This window comes from Monodon monoceros, unplaced genomic scaffold, assembly GCF_005190385.1.
Source record: "Monodon monoceros isolate NGI ecotype Baffin Bay Population unplaced genomic scaffold, NGI_Narwhal_1 Super_Scaffold_9, whole genome shotgun sequence".
NCBI classification, from domain to species: Eukaryota; Metazoa; Chordata; class Mammalia; order Artiodactyla; family Monodontidae; genus Monodon; species Monodon monoceros.
In genome coordinates, this window is record NW_021703786.1 from 24,585,770 (window position 1) to 24,602,603 (window position 16,834).

Below are 16,834 nucleotides of genomic sequence, written 5' to 3' on the forward strand. Positions count from 1 at the left end.
CTCCTCTGTTCACTTTATGTTCCGCATGCTCTGGGGGCAGCCACGGTGGCAACTGTAACACCAATGAAAACCCACTGCCCTTCCGGCTTGAACTGTGCAACCAGGGTCAGAGAGTAAAGGGCTCCCCTTAAAGGGGCCTGAGAAGGGGCCCCCACGTTCACAGAGGACCACCACCCACAACTCCACCACGCAGGCAGCACAGCAGAACCTGAGTGGCCGCCCGTATCGGGTGAGGCGGAGACCGCGGCGCTGTACTCAAAGTGGGCCCGCTGCCTGCTGCGAGGCCACCAGCGCCCTCTGGGAGGATGAAGCAGAACCCTACCAGTGTCCAGGAGCCACTCTAGAGCCACATGCCATGCAAAGAACCAGGAAGAGTGGCTCAGTGTCCAGGGCAGACACATGAGCCCCGGCTGTGGTCAGAGCATCTTTACCGGCACAGACCCTAAAAGGCACGGCTGCCACGGCCTCGTCCCACCGAGGACAGGGCAACAAAGGGCTCAGGTGGCCGTGCTGGGGCCTCCCTGAGGACATGGGCCCGGGGAGGTGCTGTGGCCCCCTTGAGCACCCCCATGCTCCCATTGTCTGGGAGGACCCCGGGGTTCTGGATACGCTGTGCAGACACGTGCACAGTCCTCAGGCCCCCACGGGAGCCGTGCCCCAAATGCCATCTCAGGACAGAAGAAGGAAAGGAAAGCAGCAGGTGAGATAAGGGAACACTCCTGGTGGATGAAGAGGCAGGAAAGGCCAGCAGACACAGAGAAGGGGGAAAAACCCAACCAGGAATGTTATTAATGAAAATACAAGACGAAATTAAAGCTAACTTCTTTTCGCATCGTTGTAATAAACAAACCACTTCCTCTCAATGTCAGCGACAGCTCACCTGGTGCTCGGCCCACAGTGAACCCCTCGTCACAAGCCATGTTTACAGGGGGGTCTTGAAGGAGAGAATGTGAATAAAAACACTTAGAAGAGGTTCCAACATAAGCTGTAGGAGAACCTCTCAGCTTCTCCAAAATGGCAACTTGGTCTCTTATTTCTAGTAAACAGAAAAGTACTTTTGAAACCTTGGAAAGGAAATACAAGCGAATCCAGGCAGGGATCCGAGCACAGCAGCGTGAGCATCTTCCCCATGCTCGGCTGACAATGACACAGGCCTCCTTCAGGTCAACAAGCAACTGAAGGGCTCCTCCCAAGACTGAAATCTGTGCACCTCAAGTCTTTTTCCCAATCAGGCAGGAGCCAAGATGATGATATACAATGGGATTCCTAGAGAACCCAGGTGCTCCCTACTCCCCTTCCCCAAAATGGTTTCAGATCCTTCCTGCTTTAAACAGTTGCGTGGGGGCTTTGCATGAACTTTATTAGGTAAAACTGGAGACCAGACAACTGGGGCTTAGACGAGGGAGACACAACAATGTTTGTATTTTATGAAGTTAATTTTTTTTTTTTCCAGTGAAGAGTAGGACAGGACTTCCCTGGTGGTCCAGTGGTTAAGAATCCACCTTCCAATGCAGGGGACGCAGGTTCGATCCCTGGTCAAGGAACTAAGATCCCACATGCCGCAGGGCAACTAAGCCCGCACACCGCAAGTACTGAGCATGAGAGCCACAACTAGAGAGAAGCCCACGCTGCAACAAAAGATCCCACATGCTGCAACTAAGACCCAACACAGCCAAAAAATAAAATAAATAAATAAATATTAAAAAAAAAAAAAAAAAAAAGAGGAGGATGCACAAACAAGAGACTGGGACAGAAACCCTGGCTGCCCTGGGAATAAAGGGTCCAGGCTGGGGCCAGGGCAGCAGCATGAACGCCCCATCTCTGGCCTCGGCGGGACATTCTGAGAGGAGCAGGGGGTGAGGATAACGCGTCCGCCTCACCATGCGCCCACGTCCCCGCGGCTGTCGGTGGTGTAATCGCTCAGACAGCCCAGCAACGTGCAGTAAACCTGGGCAACGTCCTCTCTGCACACAACCTCGTCTGGAGTCCCTTCTGCTTGCACACCGACAGTCTGGCAAATCCTGAAATTAAAAACATGGGAAACACAGCTAATGTCTGCAGATCCCATGCAAGTTCTCCTGTCTCTCTCATCATTTTGGCCTGATGTGTCTTTCCTGACAGGATGACCTCTGAACAGGCCCATAACTCGGAGGCAGACTCAGAATCCCCAAGTTCCTCCCACACTGACGTAAAGCTGAGTGACGCTCTTCTCCAAATCACATTTCTAGTGTCTACAGTTTCAGGGTGCACGGGGTGGATGGGGGTGGTGGTGTCTGTGGCTGGCCCCTCCTACCCACCATCCTGCAGAAGGGGCTCCACCCGGGCTCGTGGGGAGAGAAAGGGTGGCCCCTTCCCGATGTGTGCGTGTGTGACTAGCATCAGCGTTCCCTCCACATGTGCCACTCCCCGTCCTGGGGGCCGCAGTCTCGAGTGGAAAGCTCAGCCCCAGTCCCTGAGCAGGTCCAGTGTCCCCAAAGCACAGAGATAAGCACGCTACAGGTTTAATATTCATTATGACAAAACTGTAACGATCCTCTATGAGTTGAAATGTTCTTGAACAATCCTCTGAAGAGAGAAGACACTAGAAAATAAAAAATAACATTTGCCTCAAAGTAGATTCAGCCCCCAAGACTGGGCTTCTCACAAAAACTGCCGTGAACGTCCCTTCATGCTCCGTCACTGGCTTCTGAGAGAACAGCGACTTTGGGGAGGAAAACCTGTGGGGCTCACCTAGAAATTGCCTTCAAAGCATCCCGCCTGGACTCGGCAAAGCTCACGTCCTCGGGAGAAATGTGGGTAACAGCCCTCAAGCCTGCTAGAACCTGAAAAGCAATGACAGGTCATCAACAGAACTGTTAGCCTCAAGATGAATGTACTTTTCATGCAAGTGGAGACCTGGCCTGGTGCCCTGCTGCTCCCAGAATGCAGCACAGCGCGGCCGGTGGCCGTCCGGGTGGGCCATGCACCCCAAAGAACACACGGTGCGAGGAGAGGGGGTTGCCTCCAACCCTTCCCACTGCTGGGCTCCCACCCCCACCCCACCCCCTGGCACCCAGGCAGCCTCTGCAGATCTGCCTCCTCCTCAGGGGCAAGACCCTGCACTCACGGCCAGCATCCCCTTCTGCCCCCGACTTGGAGCTGAAGCACAGTGCACACAAAGCACCTGGCTTCTCACATCTCCACCAGTTACTTCTCCCATGGACAGTTCAGTTCTAAAAGCCAGGTGTTTCAAACAGATAAGCCCCAGAGCAGGCTTTGGATGGTCTGTCCCCACTCTCCGTACGTAAGTTGGTCTAGTGCCTCAGATCCTAAGGTGTCCCAGGCAGGGGCAGGTGATATAGGTGAGGGGCATGTGTGCGCCAGGCACTTGGCAGCAGCGACATCTGGGAGGTGGGCTGGCAGGACCATGACTGATGTCTGAGTTAAGGGAGAGGGGAGCGCAAGCATAAGAGTTTGGTGGGCTGAGGCCAGCTGGGTCTCCAGGGTCTGACTCTGCCACCCACTCTCCCGGAGCTCAGGACCCAAGTTGGGGTGTCAGGAGAGTTGATAGATCACCCCTGAAAGGAGACAGGCCAAGGACGGTGGAGCTCAAGGGAGAACCCCTCTGCCCCCGGCCATGCCAGAAACACAGGGCCCAGTGCTGGGGAGAAAGGGCAGCTCCCCAGGGAGGAGTCCTGGGGTGGGAGACCCAGCGCCCTTCACCACGGCCACAGGGGAGGCCAGCATTTCCAGACAAGGCTGGAGACATTCGTTCTTAACGCAGAAAACACTGGATGATGCACCACAGACAAGTAAAGGCCAGGTGTGTTTCCACGGAGGCCGCAGCTCCCTAACCAGCCTGGGAGTCAGCAATCCTGAGTTTCCTTCAGGTGAGAACATTAACTGGGCTCTCAAAGACCACCTGCTGCCCCCGGTGCTCCCATCCCCTTTCTTGTGCACACACGTGCTGGCTTTCAGGAATTCCTTCCGCCCACAAACCCCGCTTGGGTCTCACACGACACCCCGCCATGCTCAGGCCAGCCTCACCTGCCGGAGCCGGCCCTTCAGGACAAAGGCCGGCAGGGCACCCAAGGCCAGGGCGAAGCCACAGCGAGCCATCTCCTCAGGGCTCTGAAGTTCGGCGAGATACTGCTTTACCAGCTCCTCTGAAAAGATGGAACCAGAAGGTGACCACTGTTGTCCATTATCCACAAGACACATTCTTCACATACGTTCCAGAACACAAGCAAACAGTGCTGAAGGAAGAAGGGAGGAGCTACTTAGGCTCCTAAAGTAGATGTATTTTCAAAGTGGTGTAAATCAAAACAGATTGAAGAAAAGAGTACTTATTGGGTGGTTTTAAGGTTTTCGTAAGCATTTTAATACATGATTTCACTCCTGGGAAAATAAAGCCAAGACAGTTTAACGGTAGTCAACAGTCAAATTTTCATTTTTTATTCACTGAGAACACAAATGCCTTCCTCAGAAACGAGGATACTTCCTCAAAGACTGAGAGCAAACGTGGTTCCAAGCTGGACCCCCAGGGCTCAGCGCTCGGACACAGCAGGGACTGCTCTGCACAAGACACCCAAGGCTGGTTGGGCAGAAACAGGCACAGCAGTCAGCCAGGCTGAGTGAGAGCACAGGGCGGGGAAAACAGACCTTCCCACACAGGAAAAAGCCCGTCATGGGAACTGCAAGAGTACCTGGAACAGAGGTTGTGAGAGGGAGAAATGGGAAAGAGGGCCCTGAAAGTCCAGGGCGTGATTCAAGAATTCTAGGAAGTGAAGTGGAAAAACCAGATCTGTTCTCTGAAAACGCAGCTCAGAAAGTCAAGAAAGGCCAGACACCCTTATACTCTGTTACCTACCACAACCGAAGAGATTCCTGTTATCACATATGCTTACATTTCAACGAAGCATGACTTCTGTAATGTGAATGTGAAAACCTTACATCCTCATATATTAGGATAGGAAAAAAAACTGGAACTCCACTTGTACGTACACTAAGGTGATATCTTTGGTGGAACTTAACACACTTTGGCAGCAGCACGAAAATCCTTCTCTACAACTCACTTGAGTTTTAACAATAACATGTTAATTTCAGAATGTCCTTTGTTTTTATAGTCAGAGTGACATGACATGTTACCCTTTTCTTAGGCAAAAAATAAAATATGACTTGATCATCCCAATTTAATATAAAGTAACATTACAGTAGTCCCTCAACATCCAAGGGGGACTGGTTCCAGAACCCCCTGAGGAAACCAAACTCCACAGACGCTCAAGTCTCTTTTATAAAATGGCGCAGTGTTTGCATATAACCCACGCACACTTCCCATACGCTTTAAATCATCTTTGGTGACGTGTGATACTCAACACAATGCCAGTGCTGTGTCAATCGCTGTAAATATTATGTCAGTGTTATGCAAACAGGTGCCTACACAGAAAATTCAAATTTTACTTTTTGGAACTTTCTGGATGTGGAACCCGCAGATACAGAAGACCAACTGTGCATTCTGTCTCTTTATGTAAAATTGCCTATAGTAAAGGAACATAGTGTAACATCATTAATTTGGAAAGTCTGTCAGAAGATCAAATTATAAAATATTTTCTTATTTTTGAAAAAATTCACAGAAAGTAGGTTTAGACTATTGCACTCATCATTCTTCTACACTTACGATAATTTTTAAAGTGTTTTACTTTTGAAGTAACTGTAGTGCATGTTCTATAAAATGGTATAAAGGAAAGCTACGGGGCCACATAACATGTGAATATGAAGCTTCTTCATACAAAACTAACACTCTTGAGAACTAGACCCTACAAACAGGACCATGTGATGTGTGAGATAAACTCCAGCTTAGAGGTGGTCCTGGAAAACCCAACTGATGCAATGACGTGTAGTGAGGCAGTTACACCGACACTGTTCCCGTGAAGAGGAAAAGAGCAGAAGTATTAACACGTGAAGGACACTTGCCAGAAAAGCGCTGCCATGGGCCATACAAAAATTCTAAAACCCACTACAGTGAGACAGAAAAGTCAACGGAGTGATCACTAAATGAACAGACTCGAAGGAGAAGTCAGGAGGATGGGGCAGGACAGCAGAAGCAGACGACTCCGAGCTGACAGAGCCTGGGAAACGAGTGTGGAAAACAGTCACCCGATAATGAAGGACGGGCACCAAGGGACGGGGTGGAAGAGCGGCCTCCACAGAGACAGGGAGCTCCCCCATGGTAACGGGAGCCTCCAAAGGACAAAACAGGGGAAAGCTGACTTAAAAACAGAATTTAAGCAAACGCTGCTGAAATAAGTAAGAGTTGATTCTACACGTAAAGTGGTAACATCCAGGAAAGTGGACCCCGGCGTGGCCTGCAGGGAGCCCCTCTGGGCGCCAGGCGAGGGTGGGACGGGCTGAGGAGGAGGGGGTGTCTCCACGGCCTGGGGCCCGCTCTCTCCCTCCCCCCCCAGGCCCCATCCACACTGCAGCGGGAGGGGCACCCAGGGCACCACCCACCACCCCAGCCACAGAGGATGCGGGCCGAGTGCAGGCGCCCACTCACCCTGCACGGTGGAGTCCGCCTCCCCAGAGTGGTACTCGCTGCAGAGGGCGGCCAGGGCCGACACAGCCGCCTCCTGAAACGAAGCAGATGTGAATGAGCGGCAGGCTCCCGGCCCAGGAGCAGCCGGGCAGCCCTGCGACCAGGCCAGTGACTCGGTTTGAAAGACCCAGAGGCTGAATGATGTCACCCTTTCCAGTACATCTGCTGGTCATCAGTCACATACGGTCATAACTTTAATATTCTCTGCACTAATACACTGAAGAGAAAATGATTATTTCCTCCATACAATGCAAATTCCATGTCTTCCAATGTGAACAGGTTAACAATAAAACATGGCATTTTATTCTTTCCCAGCAGAAGTAATGAAGGAAAAGTGTGGTAAACACCCAGAAGCAACGTGGCAAGGCCCCCAGGCGGGCCATGTACAGACCTCGTTTGGAGAGGAGTTGGGGTCCATGGGTGCTGGGAACAGGAGGGGCTGCACGAGGAGGAAGGGCCAATCTGAGGGTGGGGCAGCGAGAGGGACAAAGTGCAGGTGTGGGGCTCACACCGCACGCAGGACCCTCCGCCCCTCCTGTCGCCTCCACGGTCACCCATCTAAGCCTTTCTCGATCATACAGACAGTGAGGGGCAAATGCTGGGTTCATGTGCTCTTCCTGCTGCTCCCCCAAACCAGGGAGCCCCGGCAGAGGTGCTGGGGGAGGGATGTCCTCATACACATCAGAGGAGCAGACCAAACCATGATCATGGCTGGTATGAGTCAACTATGAGTATGTTTTTAAAAGGAAATTCTAAGGCACTAATTGTGAAGAACTCAAATTCAACTAGTAAAACTGTACCTGGATGCTACAGAATGATAAAGTTACTTTAAAAAAGGGAGGGGGGCTGAAGATTTGTTCTATTAACCCAGCAGAAATGCTGAGACACACAGGAGGCTGGAGAACTGTAGGGAGACCAATATGTACTTTCACTCCTTCATCCTCAATATCAAAGCCTAGTCATTATCAATACCCAAGACTGTTATCTCTGCAAGGGGTTAGGGGTTGCAATGCTGCTAGTCCAAAGTTCACCTGTCCTGGGGCAGGACAGTAGTGGCCACTGGGACGGGGACACACACACACACACACACACTCTTGCTTGCTCGAAATGACTAACGCTGACGTGCTGACATGATTCTGGATGCAGTTTGCTCATCAGTACATGAGCATCACGAACAGAGCTTCCAACCCTAAAATTCTACAACTCAACAGGACATAGAGTGTATAGGGAAAATGTTTATAAGGTAAATATAATTAATAAAGCCAGAAACAGTAATAAAAAATTTAAATATTCTGGTAAATAATGGCTGCATTCGTTTTCTGGATCATAAATTACAAAGACAGTATCACCCAGAATTCCAAATGTAATTATGGCATTTATCAATCATGTTGGTCTATAAAAGGGACTCATAATGCACGCAACCCTTTGAAACAAACACTAAAATAAGTCATTATTTCTACACAGTGCAACAGCCAGAAAGCCCTCGCTCCCCACACCTTTATCCGTTGTCGAGAGTGACTTGAAATGAGGTGAAGGTTTCTCAAGGTGTCGTTTATCAGCCACTGCCAACCAGCTGTCAAAGAGACAAATTCATTCAGTCGGTAAAGAACATTTGTATGAAATTAAAAACAACAACACACAGATCTTCTTCTACCTCTCAAGTCAAAGTAGATGGTGACCTTTGAGAGGAACCTGGAGGAAACCTAAGGTACACACTCTCCAGATCTAACAAAATTCTAAAGGCCCTCGCCCTCCCCACCTAAAGGGGGAAAGTCTTCTTTCCGCTGCTGAAATGTGAAAACTGTCATGTGGGGAAGTTTTTGTTCTTTTATCACACCTTCAGGTTTCAGGTGGTCTTTTCCTGTACCTCTCCCCCGAACAATCCCTCCAGACCCCCACCAATAAAAACCCAAACATTCAATTCAATTAGATCCAATACTTGGGAACAAACATTAAATCTATTCAATTTTTTTTTAAGTTACAGAACTTCTGAGGCTGCAGACCAAAGAGCCAGGACAGCCCAGTGGTGGAGGTGACCCCGAGGCTTTTCTTACTGCCTCTCTGTGGCCAGGTGCCATGGAATGTGGAGAGGCTCCCAGACCCACACAAGGGCCTGGCCGCCACCCCCAGGGAGAGCTGTGGCAACTGCTGGCCCTCCCCTCGTCCTGCGAGAGAGTGCCCCTCAGGCTTGCACCATCCATCTGGGAGAGGAACAGCCGAGAATGCCGGGTGCTGGGCACGGCCGTGACAGGCAGAGCCCCAGTTAGCAGCTCTGAGGAAGAAGCTTGACCCCTTGGAAGTGAAGGGAGAGTCTCTGTTTTTGTGGGGGGAGAGTGTGGTGGACGCTCACTATTTACAATGGGTTCTTACGCTCACTATTTACAATGGGTTCTTACAGCAACTTCAAAACAAGGATTCTAACAGGATGGAACTTTCCCGTCCACCCTAACAGGTTGGTCTTCACTTTTTAAGCTGAAGTAGTTCTGGAAGAAAAGGCCACAATGTGAATCACTGGAGAAGAGAGGCACTTACCGATCACGGCATCACCTCTGAAGGGCATTTTGGAAAGGGACAAGTTTTCTATTAAAATGCACACTAGGGAGAAAAAGGATGAACACAATGTCACTTCCCCGTTAAGTGCCAATCACAGCACCTACCCTGCTGCACCTGAGCCCAGAGCTGCAATACCAACCCCCCTCCCCACACCCCACACCCTATGCCTTGGTGCTGGTGTCGGGAAGCAAGCCCTCAGAATGGCCTCAGCACCAGACCTGGCCCAGGCTCAGGGGCAGCTCCAAGACCCACAAGGAGCAGCATCAAGTGGGTGCCCTCAGGGAGCCCCACCCAGTCGAGGGAGTGCTATATGGAGGCTGCAGGTTTGATCCCCATACGAATCCCCAGTGATGACTCAATGCAGAGGACTTGGCTGCTGGGCCATCAACACCCACAGGTTACCAGGAGCTGTTGCTGAACTGCAGTCACCTGCCCAGTGAGGACCACAGAGAAGCAGGTTCTCCTGGGGCACAGGGGCTCCAAAGACAAAGGAGATGCCCCGGTCTCAGGTCAGCACCAGGGTCAGGACGGGGTCAGAGGAGGTAACATTTATCATCCCCATAGGGTGGTCCCCAGATGAGCTGCGGTACTCAAAGCTCTGGTAAATTCCCCACCTCTGTGAATAATGTAGTGTCCGTGTTTATAACTGAACTACCACTTCTGGGGGTGGGAACATGGCCAGTATAGCTACTGACTGGCCACGACTGCAAGGATGCCTGAGCTTCCATCTGGCAGCCTCACCGTGATGGTCCCGCCACCAAGGGGGCTCCACCATGGGGACTACTGCAATGACCTGACCTGCCCGACGCACCAACCGGCACTCGCCGACACCTGCCGACAGGCCATGTGCCCCGGCCCATTGTGACTGCACAACTCCTCACACTGCCCGCTCACGACACAACAAGAGGGCGGCCTCTGCACTCCCACCTTTGTCACTAAAATAGAAACAGCATAGTGGTTTCTTCCTACTGAGTAAGTAATTTGCATTTGCTGAAAAAAATCTAACACTACAGAAAAATAAAATAGAAAACTACCATTGACATTGTGGGGGCCATGCATTTTGGGGGTCCCCCCATGGACCCTCACAGGCCGAGAGGGCACAGGCACACCTCCCTGTCGGCTCTGTGCCCCCACTCCTTCTTTGTCACCGAGCTCCCACCTGACCCTGAGACTAAGCTGAGCTGGAGCATGGCTCCTGCACCTCCCTCCATGCTCAGAGGGTCACAGGCCACCGACACCCCACACGGCCAGGCTGGGCTGGGTGACGCTGCAGCAACAAAGCCTCAAGCTCAGCGTCCACGGCAACAAAGGCTCCCCCGGCTGATGCTGTACATCTGTCACGCATCAACAGGGGTGCCTGTCACTGTCACCCAGGGACCCCAGGGACAGGTGGCGGCCGTCATCTGAAATGCTGCTAGGCTCGTGAGGAAGCCAGCTCTGCAGAGTCTGCGTGAGCACGGAAGGCTCCCGACAGAGTGACACCATCCCTCCTCCTCACAGCTCCTGACTCAACTATCTGTGTCCACAAACGTGGCCCTGCCCAGCATGAGGGGGCCCGGGGGCCAGAGGCGGGAGGTTCCAGCAGAATCAGGACGGACACAGGCCCTCGCACACGGCTCCTGCCACCAAACTGCTCTTTTTCTCTAACAACATAACCAACCGCTGGAGAGCCCACGCTCTTTAGAGGACAGGTAACATCCCACACTATGGCTGTGAAACAATTTATTCAGTATTTCCTGACGGGCTAAGCTCTCCTTCCGGTTTTCGTCACTTCAAACAAGGTGGCCACACACATCCCTGTCGGCACACAGACTGCCTGTCTGCCCATCAGGTTGCCCATCACCCTTACACGTTTTTTGGGTGCAGAGTCCCAGGAGTGGCCCTGCAGGGCAGAAGACTGCACATTTCTAATCATAAGAGACACCACCCACAGCAGCCTGAAAAGACTAATAAGGCACACTCCACAGCGAGGACCCCGTCGGCAGCAGGGCCACCAAGCCCTGACATAGCCAACGTGATCGAGGAGACACTTCCACCTCGTGGAGCTAATCAGCATCTCCCCAGCGACCACACGAGGCTGGGCACCCATCACCAACTCAGAGCCCATCTGGGTCTACGCTCAGGTGAAGTGTCCACTTACCTGCATGGCCCAATTCTCAGCTGGACTGCTTATCTTCTATTGGCAATTTTAAAAGTCTTTGCAGCCTATAAATAACAACTTCACCTTTCAACTGCTGTACCTCTAAATCTATGTTTTGTCTACTAATTTTATACATGGTCTATTCCGCCATATGAAAGCTTTTAATATTCATTTAAACAAACTATTTTCTGTTGCTCTTTTCTAGCTGCAGAACTACTATTAATTCTATTAGGTGGTTATGTGCCAAGAGCCAAAAACAAAACGAAACAAATTTAAAAAACAAAAAAAAGTGTTTACCAGTTAGAACTAACCAGTACAGTGTTACTACAACACAGTGTCTGCATCTGCTTTATAATTCTGGGGTTGGAACTGGTAGGAATATGCTGAGGGACCAGATAAAACAAGAGGAGCAAATATGGATGCTCACTGAGGCTGGGGGCCCGATACATGGGACCCTACTCTATTTCTCTTTGCTTTGTGTAGATTTGAAAACTTCCAAATTAGGAAGTTTTTTTAAGGACCAACGTCATCCTCTAATGTCTCCTAAAATTTCTTTAAAGTTTTTTAAATTATATTTTTTTATATTGAAGTTTTTAGTTAATCAGTTAAGTTTCTGTTAATCAGAAGTTTAGTTTTGTATATGTGTGCAGTAGGGACACAGTTTTGTTTTCTTCCACATGGCCCCTTGTGACACCATCATCCACTCAATAAACTGCCCTCTTCACCGAGGCTGGAAACACGTCTTCTTTGTCACACGCCAAATCCCATATATGCTTTTACTTCCGATTCTCTCTTCTATTTTGCCAATCTATTCGCCTGCTCCTAAGAAATGCCATTCTGCTTTGAACAGAGCAGTTCACAGGACATCTTAAGGGCTGGAGAATCCAAGCCTCATTATTATTAAAAATAATTTTCTTGGATATTCTCCCTGCATATGAACTTTAAATGTACTTTATTTTATCAAGTTAAAAAAAAAGAAAAAAACAGCACATGAGAAGATGTTCAGCATCACCACCGGTTAAGAAAATGAAATTAAACCCACAATGAAATATCACCACAAGCCTGCTAGGACCGCCAAGGTTAAAAACAGTGACAATACCGAGTGCTGGTGACAATGTGGAGAAACTGGAACTCTCTCACACATCGCTGGTGGGAACGTAAAATGGTGCAGACACTCTGGAAAGAGTCTGGCAGTCTCTCACAAAAGGAAACATATACTTAACCATATGACTCAGCAGTGAAACTCCTGGGCATTTATCCCCGAGAAATGAAAAGTTATGTTCACACAAAAACCTGTATGCAAACGTTCTTGGCAGCCTTATTCACAGTAGCAAACGCTGGAATCAGCCCAAATGGGCAAAGGGTTAAAACAAACTCTGATGCAACCAGACAAGGAGACAAGAAAGACAACCTATGAGCACATGAACTGTCTGCATGGGTCTCAGGGCCATTACACTTACGGACGAAGTCAGCCTCCAAAAGGGGACACCATGAGACTCCATCTACACAACGTGCTCGAAATGGCAAAGTACAGGGGCAAGCAGAGATCAGTGGCTGCCCGAGGGACAGGGAGGGCACGAAGCAGGGGCAGCGGGAGGCCTCGCAGGGGACAGTCCTGCACCCCCACTGGTGCTGGCTGGACTCCTGTGAGCGCAGCTGCAGAAACCCAGACGCACGTGAAAACTGCTGAAAGCCAAGCGGGGTCTTTTGTCTGTTTAGCGGGGAGGACGCCAACGTTGATGGCTTTGACGTGATACCCTAAGATGCTGTCACCGGGGGAGGCTGGTGAAAGCAGCAAAGAGCTCTATGTACCGACTTTATAACTTCCTGTGAGTTGACAATTATTTCAAAATAAAAGGTTGAAAAAACGAACACACTAGGTAATATAGACCACCCCACAGCTAAGACGTTCTTAAAACACTGGACAAAATTAAAATCAAACAGTAAGTGCTCGGAGTCACTGCTGAGCCAGCAAGGGAGGGAAGGCCCAGTGAGGAGAGCAGCTTCTCCTTGACCTGTATCGGGGGCCCCGGAGGAGGCACTAAAATCCAGGACGACGACCACGGCGTCTAAGAGCCTCAAAGGGGTGGTGGTGGTACAAACCTGGGAGTCCAGGGCTTCTAGGGGGGGTTTGAATCCAAAGAACTACACCCTAGAAGTAAGTGTAAAGTTTGGGTCAGCTCGCTGAAGCCTAGCACTGAATCCCCCACATCTGGCCAGAAGCAAAGGTAAAGCCTCTGGGAAAGGAGACGTTTCTAGGCCTCAAAGTACTGCTGTAATTTTTCATACCCAACATCCAGGCCTTTACAAACAGAACCACAGAAGGACTAGATGATGGTATTTTTTAGAGACAGATTATAAACTGTGCTTATTGTGTTCAAAGAGGTGAAAGAAATGACTGAAAACCATGACAAGGATACAGATACTGTGAAAGATAAATAGAAATTATGAAAGACAGACACACAAGAATTAAGAATTCAACAGATGGGTTCAACAGCCAATAAGACACAGCTGAGGATGTGCAGGGAGTGGCCGCTCAGCCTCAAATCTTCCCAGCACCGTCCCCAAGAAGAAGTAACACGAGGTGGCCAGTCCCTGATCCTCCCCTTCCGTCTGTCTACCGGGCTGGCGGCACACTCTGGGAAGCACGCGGCAGCGGCCCAGGAACGGCTCAGGAGTGCACATCCCTTCCGGCACTCGCTCCCTGTCCTAAGAAGGCAGTTCTCCCAAGCTCTGACGATGTTTGTGACGAGTGGCGGTGCGACGCAGCCGCAGCACTCTGCAGCCGTGAGCAGCTCACCCAGCTGGCGTGGAAGGCTACATGCAACATGACCCCAACTTCCTGAGACATGAACTGATAAGGAAGGAACAACCACCTTGAAGGAATCCCTGAAACAGTGAATGTCCCCAACTGCTGGGATGACGGGTGCTCTTTTTATTTCCTCTTCACTGTGAGCGATGGTTTCTGTGCAAAGTCACTGCTTCAACACAAAAACAGACGCCCTGCACCCCACCCCAGGCCAAGCCAAGCCCCTAAACCCAGAAACGGCTTGCAGATCACGAGCTGTCGATGACACGCAGGGGAGCGACTCAGAGTCTGAGTGTCAGCCAGCAGAAATCAGCTCATGTTTCCAGAGTCCATGCCCCAAGCAACACCCGTCAAACCCACGAGAACACTGAGCTGACACGGAGGAAACGAACCTCCCAGCAGAGAAGTCCCCGAGGGCAGGCAGGAGGCGAGAGACGCGGGCCTCAGGCGGGTCCCTCCGGGTCGGGTCGGTGTAGTGGCCAGAACACCAGGAGGTCAGCTGGCCCCGTGCACCAGGCTCGGGCCTTCCCGTCCACTCACGCCCCAGACCTCAGCAAGGCGTGCATGTGGTCGGGGGCTCGCACGGGGGTTCCTGCACAGAATCACCAGCAGTCCATCCGTAAACAAGGTGAGGCCTCTCAGATCCTTGAGACTGGCCAGTTCCACTAGGAATCATTTCGGGAACTGAAATCAGGCTTTCCTAGTGCCGTTTTGTGGACTTCTACAACATGTCTGTGCTTCCCTCCTCACATTCATAAAGAGAATCACCAAAAGCAAACTACATCCCTTGAAGACACCTTAGGGAAGCCTTTGCCTTACTCGACAGTAATGAACCGGGACACAAGGCCCCGCAGGCCTCGTCCAGAATCGAGCATCTGGACCGCTTTTAGAAGGGACTTCTGTTCAGCTCCCCACCCACTGCCTCCCGTCCCAGTTCCTCCCTCCGCACCCGAGGTGGCCTTGGCTCTGACATCTGTGGGTCCAGGAGGGCAGCCCCAGGTATCTCTGCTCACAACCTGGGCAGTGCACAGTGAGTCCTCAAGCTCGTTGACTCAGCCAACCCCTGCTCTCCTGACATGTCTGGCTTCCCGTGAAGTCGTTCCGGCTTTGTTTCCCCTTCTTGCTGAGGGGCCCTGTCATCTGCACTGCTGGGGTCACCCTGCATCCCTGGCTTGCCCCTCAAAGGTGTGTGAGCCCCCACACAGACCCACACACGTGGCCCTGGTCGGGCCTCTTGTGTTCTGGACCTGGCAGCACCACTCCTGTCTGCCGTCAAGTCGCAAATACTGGTCAGTCCCCAGTGGCAGAGACAAGAAGCCTGTGCACGGTGGACTGGCCTGTTAATGACACTGCCTCTCACGCTGCTCCTAGGAGTCCAGGACTTCTTCCCACATTCAGGTGGGAATGCATCTCCTGTGTGGTCTGACTCAAGACATGTGGAGCAGTCCTGGGCAGACAGTGCGCTGCCAGGCCACGGTACGGTCAGGAGCTCTGACAGCTGTGGCTGGGGGAGACCCTGCCCACACGCCCTCACTGCACCCTTGGCTCCCGTGCTCGGTCCTACCCAGGCCTCACCCCACACATGCCCTGCCCCCTGCCAAAGGAACTACCTGGCCACCCAGAGGCCCAGCACTCTCCAGCTTGGTGGCTACTCTGAACCCCAACACCCTCCCACCGGCCAGGGCCATCCCTTCCCTCGGGACTCCACTCGCCATGCCGCTCCTCCTTGGACGGAGGTGTGACGTGCCAGACCTGCATGAAGTCACCGTGGCCACTGGGCCCTGAATATGCACAGGCTGGGCACGAAGATCAGAGCAGGAGCTCCGGGTGGTGGGGGGCCATGGGGAGGGCCTTGCAGCTGGGTTGCAGCAGAGCCTGGCCAGGCACCGCCTTCCTGGCCTGCAGACCAGCCAAGGTCTGAGTACAGGGAGTGTCTGGAAGCTCAGCAAGGCTGTCTCTGCAGCGCCTCCGAGGATCTGCACACTACCTCTACTCCTAACAAAACTGAGAATCCCAGTCAGGCAGAAGAAGAAAGCCAGCAGTTCTTTGTGAGGAAGAGGATTTGGGACAACCGAGAGCAGTAAGGGACCCTGTAACCCCCTTCCCAGGGACAAGTGGCTACTGGCAGACATGAACTCTTGGAGGGGCAGAGGGGAGAGGCAGGGGCGCACGGGAAGAAGATCAAAAAGGAACAGTGGGAACTGGCAGGGTGGAATGCTCCAGAAGGGGACACGAGTCCCAGGACGGAAACACACAACCACATGCACCAAAGGACCCAGAAGATAAGGCCAGGGGACTCCACCGAGCGCTCACGAGCTCGGGCTGATCCCAACACATGACTGCAGCCTGGCGGGAGGGGGACGGGCAGGCGCAGTCAGGACTGCAGGTGCTACCCCACCCGCCCTCTGGCGTGCCGACCAGCCCGTGTCCCTGGCCAAGCAGACATGTTCTGTGGTCAACCCCTGCAACCCCAGAATGCTGACGGCACGTCTGTCATGTCAACACCAACTGACCCCCACCCGCCCTCCCCCCATTCCCTGGGTGAGGGGCTCTCCTGGACCCTGGCCCACCATGGGGCCAGGACTGACCCGGCACCTGATTAAGCACGGAGTCCTGGGTTTTCTAGTAGGTTTAGCTGAAAAGGCTTCAAGAAATCTAGATATTTACATGTTGGCATCTCTTGAGTTCCCTGCAAACATTTAAATATAATCTTAAAAACTGTTCTTTGCTCTACAGTTACATTTAAATATTGTATTGA

The 16,834-nt window shown here is 51.8% G+C and overlaps 1 protein-coding gene across 2 annotated transcripts in view; it reads right to left on the reverse strand.

Moving 5' to 3' along the window:
* TBCD (tubulin folding cofactor D) overlaps positions 1 to 16,834 on the reverse strand; it is a 184,312-nt gene that overhangs the window by 25,830 nt on the left and 141,648 nt on the right. For both annotated transcript variants that reach the window (XM_029210935.1, XM_029210934.1), the window contains exons 24-29: positions 9,107 to 9,169; positions 8,071 to 8,147; positions 6,536 to 6,608; positions 4,027 to 4,145; positions 2,731 to 2,822; positions 1,881 to 2,021 (exon numbers count right to left, since the gene is read on the reverse strand). In XM_029210935.1, coding sequence (XP_029066768.1) covers positions 1,881 to 2,021; positions 2,731 to 2,822; positions 4,027 to 4,145; positions 6,536 to 6,608; positions 8,071 to 8,147; positions 9,107 to 9,169 — 565 coding nt within the window. The remainder of the gene's footprint in view (positions 1 to 1,880; positions 2,022 to 2,730; positions 2,823 to 4,026; positions 4,146 to 6,535; positions 6,609 to 8,070; positions 8,148 to 9,106; positions 9,170 to 16,834) is intronic.